General features: G+C 47.7%; 2 protein-coding genes across 4 annotated transcripts in view; both read right to left on the minus strand.

Moving 5' to 3' along the window:
* Positions 1 to 4,590, minus strand: part of ptprr (protein tyrosine phosphatase receptor type R) — a 61,657-nt gene extending 57,067 nt beyond the window's left edge. For all 3 annotated transcript variants that reach the window (XM_061229602.1, XM_061229603.1, XM_061229601.1), the window contains exons 1-2: positions 4,314 to 4,590; positions 4 to 326 (exon numbers count right to left, since the gene is read on the minus strand). In XM_061229602.1, the coding sequence (XP_061085586.1) occupies positions 4 to 326; positions 4,314 to 4,374 (384 nt within the window). In that variant the 5' untranslated portion in view covers positions 4,375 to 4,590. The remainder of the gene's footprint in view (positions 1 to 3; positions 327 to 4,313) is intronic.
* A 4,853-nt stretch (positions 4,591 to 9,443) lies between these two features.
* Positions 9,444 to 14,450, minus strand: part of LOC133119054 (ATP-binding cassette sub-family D member 2-like) — an 11,403-nt gene continuing 6,396 nt past the window's right edge. Inside the window, exons 7-10 of the mRNA XM_061229451.1 lie at positions 14,373 to 14,450; positions 13,776 to 13,860; positions 13,354 to 13,479; positions 9,444 to 12,709 (exon numbers count right to left, since the gene is read on the minus strand). The exon at positions 14,373 to 14,450 is cut by the window's right edge and continues 68 nt beyond it. Coding sequence (XP_061085435.1) covers positions 12,484 to 12,709; positions 13,354 to 13,479; positions 13,776 to 13,860; positions 14,373 to 14,450 — 515 coding nt within the window. The 3' untranslated portion in view covers positions 9,444 to 12,483. The remainder of the gene's footprint in view (positions 12,710 to 13,353; positions 13,480 to 13,775; positions 13,861 to 14,372) is intronic.

Below are 14,450 nucleotides of genomic sequence, written 5' to 3' on the forward strand. Positions count from 1 at the left end.
CACCACAGTGACGATGTGTTTGGCTGACACCGGGGCGTTCTCCACCTCCACCTGGTGGTCGGGCCGGGCCAGCAGGCTGACCCCCTGGGCCCCGGGGGCCCTGCGGAAGTGGGAGCGGAGGACGGCGGGGGGCCGGAGCCTCCCCTCCCGGGCCAGGGACAGGGAGTGGAAGGGCCCCCGGTGTCTCGCCCCGGCCCCCTGGTCCAGGCTCCTCTCCAGGAAGGGCCCCCGGTGTCTCGCCCCGGCCCCCTGGTCCAGGCTCCTCTCCAGGAAGGGCCAGCGATGATGTGCGGGAACAAAGCGCTCATGGTCCCCAGAGAAACAGCCTGAGAGAGAGAGATAGAGAGAGGGGGAGAGGGGGGGAGAGGGAGAGGGAGAGGGAGAGGGAGAAAGAGGGATGGAGAGAGGGAGAGAGGGATGGAGGGATGGAGGGATGGAGAGAGGGGAGAGAGGGGAGAGAGGGGAGAGAGAGAAGGAGAGAGAGAGGGAGGGAGGGAGAGAGAGAGAGAGGGAGAAGGAGAGAGGGAGAGGGAGAGGGAGAGGGAGAGGGAGAGGGAGAGAGAGAACGAGGGATGGAGAGAGGGAGAGAGGGATGGAGGGATGGAGAGAGGGAGAAGGAGAGAGAGAGGGAGGGAGGGAGAGAGAGAGAGAGAGGGAGAAGGAGAGAGGGGAGACAGAGAAGGTGAGCAAGAGAGAGAGAGGGCGGGGGGGAGAGAGAGGGGGAGAGAGAGAGAGGTGGAGAGAGGGAGGGAGGGAGAGGGAGGGAGGGAGAGAGAGAGACGGCAGAGTTAAGAGACGGCTTGAACGTGGTGACGGCTTGTCTCTAACACGGGGGGGCAGCGAGGCAGCTCTTCAGCGCAGCGAGCGGAGATGTGGTTTCATGGCAACGCCTGGCGATGGAGTGAAAGGTGGAGGGAGGAAGAGAGGCCTGCTGCCATCTGCTCCCGTTCCCTCGTTCCCTCCCACCGCCCGGGAGGCCCTCTGCCCATCGGACATCTCCATTTTTACATTTCAGTCATTTGGCAGACGCTTTTAATCCAAAGCGACTTAGACGTGCATTGGTTCTTCCACAGGTTAAAGCATCAGATCCATAACTAGTAAAATACACACGAAACACGCATGGGCAGCAGCCTCACACACAGACACGGACAGCAGAGACGGTTAGGTTTCTCCACCTGAAGCAGATGGGGTCTCTGGATAACTGCTCTGAATAAAACCCACAATCCTGGAACATTGACTGAAGTAAAAAGGCCTGGACCACGTTTTACTCTGTGATGATGATTCCGTAATCCTGCTTCAGGAAACAGGGCCCTGGGTCTTTGTGTTTCGATGTAATGTTTTGTGTGTGTTTTTCATTTAACTCGGCTTGACGTATATGCTCATTTATCAATCTCATTCACCATTGCACCAATCAGTGTCAGACTTGCATTGTGAACAGTACATGATATTGACAATAGGTGGGCCTTTGCTAATTACAGTCTCTTGACATATAAAGGGGTGGCATGGATGGTGCAGTGGGTAGCACTGCCGCCCCACAGCAAGGAGGTCCTGGATTCAAATCCCCGTCGGCCGGGGCCTCTCTGTGTGGAGTTTGCATGTTCTCCCCGTGTCTGCGTGGGTTTCCTCCGGGTTCTCCGGTTTCCTCCCACAGTCCAAAGACATGCAGGTTAGGCTGATTGGAGAGTCTAAATTGCCTGTAGGTATGAGTGTGTGAGTGAATGGTGTGTGTGCCCTGCGATGGACTGACGACCTGTCCAGGGTGTATTCCTGCCTTTCGCCCAATGTATGCTGGGATACGCTCCAGTCCCCCTTGTGACCCTGTTCAGGATAAGCGGGTTAGGATAATGAATGAATGAATGACATATAAAGATACCAAAAATTAAACAAAAACAACCCTCTGGTCTGCCCATGAGCAGTCTATACGTTCACAACACTGTTACTTATTGAGGTTTTACAGATAGAGCTTAACAGGTTTATTTAGAGACAGAAAGAGAGAGATCTAAAAAGATAGGGAAAGAGAGACAGAGGCAGAGAGAAAACAGACATTCTGATATTCCTATTTTATTAACGTGCTCACTCATGCGCTAACATGCTAGCTCACAGCGATGAAACCTGCCCTTCTTTCTCCACTCAGTTCAGCCCAATCAGCCTGAAAGCACGGTGGTCACATGGGCATGCCTAGCCAATGGGCGCAAGGCACCATCAACAGCTGGCCTCCAACATTAGTGCTGTGAGAAGTTTGGGAAGCCAGGTCATTGTCCACTCAACGTTTAAGCTTTGACATAACACCACCATTCCTCCCATTCAATTCACTCCCATTGATTTTTGGGACTTGGCCAAAATTAAGATTTTTTTTGAAAGTGCAAAGTAACTACGGACGACCAGGAGGAACGGTGATGTCATTAACAGTCAGCAGGGTCAGCTGATGCTGCTCGTATTCACACTATGCAGATACCACAGGGTAAGTTCCACAAAACTGCTTCTGTTATACAGTGCCAATGTTATCTGTCCCTTTAATAGCTGAGAAACAGCCGGGTTAAACACAAAACTACAAGGAATTGTGGTGCTTCCTTTAAACAGCCCCTAAGTGAAGATTACAGACCCACACTCTTAGAAAAAATGACAGTGGAGGCACATTTTTGTTCTTCAATTATTCCAAATGCACCCCGGAAGTACAGTAATGTCCACTTTGGGTACAAATGCAAAAAAGGAACAAATTAATTATACATTGCGGGCTACGGGTACAATTTATGCACCTATAGGTACGGCCTGAGCGACAAGCGCCTTTTTAGGCACTTTCCGTACCTTTATTTCTGAGAGTGCACTACACGACAAGGTGGGCGTACGGTTATATAGAGGGGCGTACTGTTATATGGAGGGGAGTACTGTTATATGGAGGGGAGTACTGTCTTATGGAGGGGCGTACTGTCATATGGAGGGGCGTACTGTCATATGGAGGGGCGTACTGTTATATGGAGGGGTGACGCCTTTAACCTTGGAAGCGGAACGACCTCTAAGACAAACGCACGTGCCTGTCAAACGGGGCTGCCCCGCCCTCCTCTGACAAGTGCCTCGCGGCGACGAGGAGAATGCCCGTAATAACCAGCGCTTGGCAACCGACGACAGCGCGGTCCATCTTTCATCTTTTCAAGTAGATGTATTGCGCACCAGCCCCACCACTCCAATACGTGCAGTTATGGATCTACTCCCCTGGCGCAGCCCGGGAACTGTGCATTCCCGACGGGGCGATGCATAACGCACAACCGCCACTACGAATCACTGTGATTATGATGAGGATGGTGATGGTGAAGATTAAACTACCGTTGGTCCTACAGTAGCAGTTTGTAGAAGATATGGAGATAATCATTATTATAGTAGTCGTAATATCACTACTTCCTACTACTATTATTAATAATAATAATAATAATAATAATAATAATAATAATAATAATAAGTTATATATTCGTAACAGACGTTAAACAAAAGTTACAAAATCGCTGTCGGTACAGTCGACCAGGAACTGACAAAATAATATTTATATTAATTTAACTATGTATTCAAAATCAGACATGGGTCGGGTACATTAACTAATGCCTGTCAGAATCATTTTCGAATCCAGTCTGATTTTCACGGTGTTATTCGATTAAAAGGCCACCATCTCGGTCTGTATCAAGTTTCTTTCGATCCGGATGAGACATTTGATCGCAGGACATGTTCGGTTTTCTCCCCAGCTACTGCAGCTTACGGACGGGCGCTTTCCCGGTGCTGAGGAAAAGCACGCTATTGGACTGGAAGCAGGGGATTGATTGGCAACAGCGATCCCCCGGTAATGGGAAACAAATATTAGCGCACACAAAAACGCTTCGCCTTTCACTGTTTGTCTAGCCCTGGGGGTTCTCGCCATGCATTGAGATATAACGCGAAGGCGTGTAGCCTAGATTGAAATTGCTAAAAAAAATATATATATATATAAAAAAATGTAACCACAGGCATTTTCGCATCCACATTAATCACATATCATTATAAAAGCACAAACATTCGCATTAGCCCATTGCCATAAACGAACAACACGTTTGGGAACTTGCAGAAATGCGTATGTTGTACATCGAGAAATATTCCCCTACAAATCATTCAAACAACCTGAAAATGACAAATTGCAAACGGTCGGTTTCTTTTGATAATTATCGAGAATTACAAACTTGTCCTCATTTCATACAAAACATGCACATATAACAAAACGCAGCGCAAAAAAAAAACACACCTAGATGTGGGCAAGGTTATCCCTGCACCTGTTAACAATTACGAAACCTTACCTGCAATCTGGAGCTGGAACAAGGCGTAAACAGCCGCCAAGAATACGCGTCTTCCTCGCATCTTTCCGTTTCCTTCCACGTTCACATTAAAATACGACTTCAGGACGCTGTCTTGCCCGCCAATGTGTCTGCTTTCTGCGCTTCAGAGTCTGCGTTTGTGAAACGCTTTCTATTGAACGAATTTACGGTGGTTTTTTTGCTGCTGTATTTTCGACACGGTGTCTCCCCGCTCGCAGCCAAGGCGGCTTGCGTTATAGTAGCTAGCTGTGCTAGAAGAGCCTCGTCTGGGGGGGGGGGGGACGACTGCTGCATAATTAATAACGGGGTTGTCTGCCGTTAAACTCACACACACAAAGATTCCTTCAAACACACACAGACCCGCAGCTTTCAGAGCATGTGGGCCAGGTTGTGATTAAAAGTACAACGAAGAATTGTGTCGCCGTTCTTATCAGACCATATTTCATGCTGGTATATAAATTGTCGGCAGGTCTGTAATATGTGGATATGGGATAGCAGCAACAGAGGGAAAACGGCACATAAAATACGTACAGTATACTTTAAAATAAAATATCGATTGCTCATCATAAGAAGGGTTATTTTAAGGCTTTGTTTTGGCAGTCAGTCAGGACAAGGATTCTCCGAGGGAACGCAGCGATATTCCAGCTCTTATGAACCTTCTGTATTTAATTGGCAATTATGTAAATATAGCCTTTGATCTCCCCCCCACTCCCCTCCCTTCGCTTCGGGGGTGCACCAAATTACTAGAGGAAGCGTTCCACCACTGTTTTCCCAGGAGCTCCGAGAGACCAAAGGCTTAGGACACACCCACTTTTTTGTTCAGTTCGCACCCTCGCCAAGGAAGCGCACCTGGCAGTTACGCACGTGATCTGTGAGCCACTGGGCCAGCCCAGGCAAAGCATGTGACCTTCTCCTTCAACCCCGCAAGCGCAAGAGCACACACGCTTATGTGATGAGAATATGTGATTCTGAACATTCTAGTGCTGACATAACAATCACTGCTGCAGATTGAATGGGAGTGGTGGGAGTTCTAGAGCACTCTGACTTAGAATGTTGAGGGGCAAAACATTCTACTCTTTTAAGGGTGTTAAATCCAGCAATATCACACCTGCTACAAATATGGCAGGGCCCAGAGCCCAGACAGTAAACTGGTTGCAGTATGTCACTTAACAGCAGGAAAGTCCTGGGTGCAAAAATCCGGTCTTTCTGTATGGAGCTTGCATTTTCCCCCTGGGTATTCTGGTTTCCCTCCACAGACCAAAGACGTGCATTAGGATCCACTGGGGACTCTAAATCGCCTGTAGATGCAAGCGTGAGTGTGACCTGCGATGGATTGGCTCCCTGCCCAGGGCATACTCCTCTCTCTCGCCCCAATGCATGCTGGGATAGGCTCCCTCCCTCCCCGGACTCTGACCAGGAATAAGCAGGGTGGATAATGGATTGACGGATTCTAGGAAGGACTGTGAAAGTGGGAGCTTTGCACCTGCTTTGGGTCCAAAGCTCTATTTCATTCTTTCCTTCTATTGTATTCTCTCCTTCCATCATCCTGCCACCCCTCTCTCAGGGGTTTTCTCCACGCAGAGCCAAAACCAGAGAATCTCCATTCATCAGCGCAGAAGCCATTTTAGAGTCACACAGGCCTGCACTGTAACATATACAATTTCGCAGGGTGAGCTTTATTTCTTCTCTCTTTTTTTTTGTTACTTTTGAAGGAACTGCCCTCATTAAAAAGCCATTAAAAGCGGGGAGAGTGAGCCCCCGGCTCTGGCCCAGAGACAGCTGAGGTAATTATATCCCTGTGTACGCATTCTGCCTGTGTTATCTACCGATGAGACTGTCACCGTGATGTATGGGGCGGGTGCTAATGGTAACTTTGGCAAGCTTGGAGACCTGGAAGCTTGGTTTCCCCAGAGCGTCCGTTCAGTCCTCAGTCTCTAACCGCTGGCCGCCTGCTGTTTACTTCCCTCTCCCGTTATCCCGCCAATGTGGGTAATGCACAAAGCACAGTATTAATCAGGACCACTGCGTGCAAGGGGGAAATAAAACCGCCGGCCAGGTTCACAGGGGGCTGATGGGAGTTGCAGTCCGAAAGGAATGCATTATCGCTAGCTGACATAAGCCTCGAGAGCTCCAAGAACTACAGTGGCTCCATTTTCAGACGTATGTTTTAAGTTGACACTTCTGCAAAGTGGCTTATAGTTGATTAGACTAAGCAGGGGACAATCCCCCCCCTGGAGCAATTCAGGGTTAAGGGCCTTGTTTAAGGGCTCACAGCTGTACAGATTTTATTGTGCCGCCACCAGGGCTTGAAGCACCAACCTTCCGGGTCCCAGTCATGTACCTTTGCCACCAGGCTACTTAGAGACTTCCAAAGAGCTCACCTTACCCGATTCCCGAAGAAATGGGAACTTTTACGGTGAGTGGAATTCTTCGGCCCTTGACCAGAGGTTCCCAACAGTCGTCTGCTGGTCATGTGACTCCGGAATCGGAATCAAGGGCCAAAGCAAACGCATTTCCCTGTTATCTTCAGACACTCCACAAAACACTTCTCACAAGCGGAGGAATTTGGTCCCATGCAACAACAAAAAAACAGCCCCATAATTAGCAGGCTAATGACGATCTTCATTAAGTCATTCCATTACATGAGATTATAGGCATTTAGCAGACGCTCTTATCCCGAGCAACGTACAACAAAGTGCAAATCAGAACCAGGGACAAGTGCACTGAACGACCCTAGAGGGAAGTACTATATAGCCAAACAAGCAATATTGTTTCTGAGAGCTCTGGATTGAGCTGGTATGGGAGCTACTCAAACAGAGATGGCACAGATTCAGGATCAAGGTCATCTCCCCTGCCACAACACAACGAGCACGAGGCTCATTAATGTCCCCGACTGCTTCCACTGCCTCTGAGCTGTACGTGAACACAGGGGTCATCTCATTACTGCCCACGGCAGCTCCAGTTCAAGGCCAATGTCAATATGAACGACGGGGAGGAGCTTGTGCCATGCGCGTGATCAATGATCAATAGCTAATTAGCCTCTGTGCATGACTGATATCAGTGTCATAAAAGAGGTTTTGGTGTGATGAATCACCAGCAGTACAGTGCCGTCTTAATCCGACATGAAATACTATATTTCGTCCTACTCATAACAGACTATAGTCACAGTCGGTTATGGTCTTAGGACGTACAGTCGTATTATCTCTTAAGAGTTACAGATAAGGTGACACGGTCATATTTTCTATAGCTCCCCAATAATATGTAAAAAATAAGATATCAGATTTAGATACCGTGGTCGGGCCAGTTTCTCATACACTGATTAAGCATCGTCTTTGGCTGTGTTAAAAACTGCATACTAGCATACTACGCATACAAAATTTCAGGCTGATTTTCATTTAAATATAGCACTAGTGGTATGCTAAGTATGAGGTTTCAAACCTGCCTAATGGACTACACTTCATGGATTTGTGTTTCCATACCACTGAAATACATTTTTAGTGCAGTATTTTTAATGTGGCTCCCTCTGCTGTCTGATGACGGTATTACAGCTTGTGGTCCCAGGCAGGAAACACCATTTTTCTCTCCTTTGTGGAAGAGTGTGAGTTAAATGGTAAATGGTTGGCATTTATATAGCGCCTTTATCCAAAGCGCTGTACAATTGATGCTTCTCACTCACCCATTCATACACACACTCACACACCAATGGCGATTGGCTGCCATGCAAGGCGCTGACCAGCTCGTCAGGAGCATTTGGGGGTTAGGTGTCTTGCTCAGGGACACTTCGACACAGCCCATGCGGGGGATCGAACCGGCAACCCTCCGACTGCCAGACGACTGCTCTTACTGCCTGAGCCATGTCGCCCCCTTGTCGCCCCCTTGTCGCCCCTTTGTCGCCCCCAGAGGTAGAGTTTCCTCTGAAGGTCGTCGTCAGGGGTTACAGGACATCAGAGCCACCCCGCTCCTCCGTAAACCAAAGTGTGCATTTCACTCCTGTAGTACAAACGCAGAGCACAACAAGCACAGGCAAGGGAACTCATTTCACAGCAGGATCGATACCGTAACACCGCACTGTGAGAAATATCCTGGACCGTTCGGTCTCTGTGTGCGGCACTGACACCATTATACTGTAGAATATATACGGCTTTAAAACCTCTGTAAATCATACTCTGGTTTTAAGTTCCTATCTGGAAGACAAATAGATATAAGGCCTTATAGCATCGCTAAATCATACTCTTCGTTTTCCACTTCTCATCTGGATGACGAATAGATATGGAAAGCTTTAGCTCATGTAAATCTCTGTAAATCATCTTTAAATGGATAACACAGTGAGACAAGTAGACAACCGTGGCCCCATAATTACGGACTGCGTCCTGAAAGGATGATGAGCCCCTTGTTTAAGTCCTTCGAGGTGCCAAATACTATAACCATACATCCAGTAGTCAGACTGGGGATGCAGGGTGTATGTGAACAGACTGAGTGAGCTCTGCGCTTCAGAAGTACGGTATATTAACATGGCCGATCACAGGACAGTTTACTCAACACACAAAAGGTAATTTTATTTTTAAAATAAACCCAGAACCAAACAGTGTGACTGGGGCCTACTGACGATCTGCCGACAGTCTGGAATAGTGTCCTTTCCTCTGCGGTTATTCTGTAGAGAACCTTCCTGTGCCCGATAGTGCCAGAGTCAAAGGCAACACCAATCAGCTTAAAACATTACCCGGAAAAATAAGGAGAATTCTGCTGAAAACACATCACACAGGTTTCAATAGTGCCTTCAGCTTTCGTTGGGAAAACATTTTGTCCATTTTGTCATCTCCAATATAAAGCAACACTCTACTCTGTCAAAATATTATGTTGTATTAGTGGTTAGATATCTTCAGAATTATGTATTTTTTAATCCTGAAGAGGACGTGATTGATAAGCCCCTTTGTATGAACACTCTTCCCCGTCTCTCTTCTGTTGAATCTCATGTTTCCGCTCCAAACAGGAAAATATAAAGACTTGTCATTCGGAAGCCACGTCAAAAAAATGTAAGTGTTCATACTCAGATTTGGAGAATAAAGAGGTACTCTTAGGTGTGGGTGTCTTATAAAAACAGAGTAACATCACTGCACTGCAAGCTTTTTATTACGCACTGTAAAACATAAATGCCAGTGTTTCTAAATGAACTGAGTGGTCATAAGAGCCCACATCATTAGAACTCAATTTAAAAAGCCATTTGAGGTAACTTAACTCTTGGGTTTTACAGTGTAGTTATATGGTAGTAATAATTATTCATGTACCTGTAGGGTACTGCCCCAGTACAAGCATTTGTACCTTTTTCAGGCACTTTCTGTACCTTTATTTCTGAGAGTGGGACAGAGAACCATTAAAACCCGAGTGTCATTTTGACAAAATAAACAACACGTTGCGCTGTAACAAAAGAAGGTATCACGAGACAGACGATCCTTGCCCGGCCATACCTGTAAGATGGGTGTGGTCCGTTATAGACGTAGAAAGAACACGTCAATCACCTCGGGCGTACGTTTCAGTCAAAAACATGTGATGTGAGGGTGTGACACGTCACATGTACCTGCCTGGGGAAACGGGTGGACGGACTGGTGTAGCCAGTGCCCTGGAAGCCCCACTTGTGTGCATTAGACAGACGGCCGTTATACACCCGGGTGCATTAGACAGACGGCCGTTATACACCCGGGTGCATTAGACAGACGGCCGTTATACACCCGGGTGCATTAGACAGACGGCCGTTATACACCCGGGTGCATTAGACAGACGGCCGTTATACACCCGGGTGCATTAGACAGACGGCCGTTATACACCCGGGTGCATTAGACAGACGGCCGTTATACACCCGGGTGCATTAGACAGACGGCCGTTATACACCCGGGTGCATTAGACAGACGGGTGCTATGTAAGAAGAAGTGTGATGTCACTGCAGGCTGCCATTCAGCAATAATTCAGCCATAATATTGAACACGGGACGAGAGGAAAAGGCTAGCAGATTGCGTGAGAGCCAATTCATGTAGCCCACAGTGCGAGGTTACAATACTTGACAACCCCGCAGACCCTATACAATAAAACTGAGGACTGGACTCAGATCTTCCCGAAAACCTATATGCTTTCTGTTGGGAAGTGTGTGTGTGTCTGCATCTGTGTGTGTGTGTGTGTGTGTGAGTGTGCGTGTGCGTGTGTGTGTGTGTGCACGTGTGCATGTAGAGCAGCACTACATGAAATACCATCTCCTCATCCATTCCAGCAAAATATATATATATTTTTTTACAAGTGTCTTTATTCTCAAAAAATACAAATTTATATCCGCACAGGTCAGTCCGAGTGAGAAGTTGTTTGGCAGTGGTTAACATTCGTTTAAAATGAAGGTGCAGCATTCGTTAACCCGATTCCAGGGTCCTCTCCAAACCAATCATTGGCTGACGCTGACAGCAAGGACAGCGAATAAGGCAGCGGCTCTGCCCCCGACACGGGTAGCAGCGTAGCATTAGCGCACTGGACCCGGACTGTCAAAAGCTCCTGGCCCACGAAACAAGGGAAGCTTAAGTGAATAAGTGAACCATTATATGCTAAAATGCAGCCAAACGTGTTCATACCGGGAACTGAAAGAGACGCCAACACAAGGGCAACACCAGCTGCACGCTGAAAGGCGTGTGACCTGACGTTTGAGAATGTACAACAACATCCACGCTCAATAAGGGCGTGTTAATATCCGACACACTTTCTGTGTTACAGTTTCTGGGTTATTGTCAACACGGTGTGTGTCAAAGTTACAACTTTTGCGTGTAATACAGATACAGGTTAATGCAGTATCGGACTGTACAATTTGAGATTTTGGCAGTGTTTTTACAGTAAGAGCATTCAGTTATGATACGTTTTCACTGCATTTTCTGTTATAAGCACCTAACCACATGTATATGTTATAATATACAGTGATATTGGCATTTCCATAATTCAACCTGACACCCGGTGCATTATGGGTAAATCCGCCATTTTGGCTGTATAAATACTGTGTCCTTGCTAACATATCTAATAACAGACTAATTAACTGTCGTCTCTGCATCAACCCCTCGGTTTACCGAGTCACAACATCGTCGTGCCGTTTCAAACATTGCAGAAACATTGAAAGATCATGTCCTTTACCTGGAACCCGTCTAGAACTCGTTCAAGAGTCACACCACGTCAGAACTCTACCGCAGAGGTGGAAAGTCCAGGGGTCACAAAGTGAAAGACCTGCCGTGCGTTTCCTCCACCCACAAACCCCCCAAAAAAAGAAAAACTGATTTCACTCATTAGTTCCACTTCCTGGATGGAGAGTTGTGAGGGAAATCCAGGTGGTTGGTACAAAATACTGGGGAGGATTTTTACTTTCAGGACCTGGATTCTCCACCACTGCTTTTCAGTCAACAGGAGCAAGCAGCATCTCAAGCCCTTGAAGGCAGGGGTGTCAAACTCCAGTCCTGGAGGGCCGCAGTGTCTGCTGTTTTTTTGGGATGTTCTCGGCACCTGTGGTTCATTCAAGTCATCGGTTGGCTAACAGAATCCACACGTCTTGTTCTCAAGGCCTTCATTGACAGCTGATTGGAAGGAAACCACTGCGGCCCCCTGGGAATTCAGTTTGACATCCCTGCCTTAAGGCCTCTATAATTCAACATTAACTGCCTTCAACTCAAAGGCACACAACTCAAGTGTAAACCAAAACAATAAACTAATTCCTTTAAAATTTGTAACATTTCGGGCATTTCTATAAACCTCAGGGTGTAGGAAGACTAAAAGCAAGTCCTTCAGAACATAAACTAGATGATAATCTTTAAAATTACCTCGAAAATATATTTCACAATTTAAAAGATAGACGGTTTATATTCATCGTTATGAGGTAAATAAAATGGCTAAAAACGTTTACTGTGTGTGCGCTAACTGCGATTATGTCATTATCACAGCATATAATAGTTGGTAAGTGGTATCCAGTTTCTGGCAATGAAAAGAACAGCTCTAAACTAATGAATAAGCGGATTTGATATTGATTACTGATGTTTGTTATTCGATATTAAAAATAGATGTCCATGTGGTGAATTAAAAAGTAATTCTTCCTGCTCTCTCTCTCTCTCTCTCCCTCTCTCTCTCCCTCTCTCTCTTTCTCTCACTCGCTCACTCGCTCTCCGGAGCTGGCCGATTGCTTCAGCACCGAGTCCTCTCCCAGAATGCCGCACAGCTCGCTCAGTCTGTGCTGCATCTTGGGAATTCCCGCCAGCTGGGTCTCCAGACGCTGCTTCTCCTCGGTCAGGGTGAGGCGCGTGGCCGTGTCCAGGGGCTCGAACCGCCAGCCCCCCTCGCCGTCGAACTGCAGGAGGTGGGTGTGGTGCCTCCTGCGGGCCACAGAGAGAAGCGCGCTCTGCTTTAGCGACATGACTGGAGCTGTCCCGCCAGTACGAGTGACAATGAGACAGTATGATACGTCCTGCTAATAAAGCGAACTTGACACTGAAAATTGAGAGGGACAAAACTTAAGGAAAAGACGGGGGGGGGGGGAGAGAGAGAGGGAGAGAAAGAGGGAGGGAGGGAGGGGAGAGAGAGAGGGAGGGAGGGAGGGAGGGGGAGAGAGAGAGGGAGGGAGGGAGGGAGGGGGAGAGAGAGAGAGAGAGGCAGGGAGGGAGGGGGGAGAGAGAGAGAGAGGCAGGGAGGGAGGGGGTTGAGAGAGAGGGAGGGAGAGGGAGGGGGGAGAGAGAGAGAGAGAGAGGCAGGGAGGGAGGGGGGAGAGAGAGAGGGAGGGAGAGGGAGGGGGGAGAGAGAGAGATGATAGGGTGACAGAGCTCACTCAAGAGGTCCAGTTCCACATTCCAGGCCTCCTTATTGGCCGAGAGAGAAAGATCTCACGTGCCAATCAATCCGTCTGCATGTTGAAGAGTTGGGTCACAGGAGTGACTTTTGGATTTGTATAGATACAGGAGATGCATGAGTGATCGGTGAGAGACTCACAACATGGTCGTGAGGATCCACGCTGTGGGCTTACCAGAGGGACGGCCGGTGCGTAATGGACAGGAGGGAAATCCCAGCATCCTTTGCAGCCTGGAAGATCTTCCCCTCCACGTCGATGCTGACGGCACTCGTGCACTCGTCCAGAAGGGCATACTTTGGCCTGGAGAGAGACAGAGAGAGGTTACCAGGCTGTTCACCTCGTAGAGCAGACAAGGGGGATGGACAAACAGACAGGGGGTTTTCCTGAGCACAACTCATGTGAGAGAGACAGGCAAATTAGGTTTTCTCTGGAATAATATGACAGACAGACAGACAGATGGACAGATAGGTGTGGTTTTCTCTGGAATAATGTGACAGACGGACGGACGGACGGACGGACGGACGGACGGACGGACGGACAGACGGACAGACGGACAGACGGACAGACGGACAGACGGACAGATAGGTTTCTCATACTTGTGATAGAACATGCGGGCCATTCCCATCCTCTGCTTCTCCCCGCCGGACAGAACGTCCTTCCAATCCGTCTCCGCGTCCCAACCTGCAGGAAGAGAGCGCGCTACTGACCACACCTGGCTCCTACACCTCACCGCTTTGGATTCAAATACTTTTCCACACTCTACTGAGCTTGTCTGTTGCATTACAACCGCTGAAATATCCTAAAAAAAGGGGCAATATACTATTAATAATACTTATAACAATACCCTGAGGATGTCATTTCTTAATTTTGTGCATCTTACAGAAAGGATACGGACACAAAAATAGAAGTACGTCGGGTACGTAAACATGCTGAGCCTTGTGTGTCTTTAATAAGCTAAAGGCTAAATGTTTGCATTGAAGTGAATGGGAAAATATGTGTGGCATTAATCAGTGGCACTAACTGATCAATTATCTATCATGTTAACTGTTAACTATCAGATTATCAGATAGAAAAGATGACCAGCAGATTTTAGCATCAGTACTGTAAAGTCTGTGTGTGACAGTATCCATGAAAAAGCACTACACAGCTAAAATGGAGTTGAATTGAAGCGGCCATTTTGAGGGCAGAAGTACCTCCTTCGCGCGTGAGGATGTGGTTGAGGTTCACCAGGTCCAAGATGGTGTCCAGATCCTGGTCACCGTAGTCCCTCC

This window comes from Conger conger, chromosome 19, assembly GCF_963514075.1.
Source record: "Conger conger chromosome 19, fConCon1.1, whole genome shotgun sequence".
In the NCBI taxonomy this organism is placed as follows: Eukaryota; Metazoa; Chordata; class Actinopteri; order Anguilliformes; family Congridae; genus Conger; species Conger conger.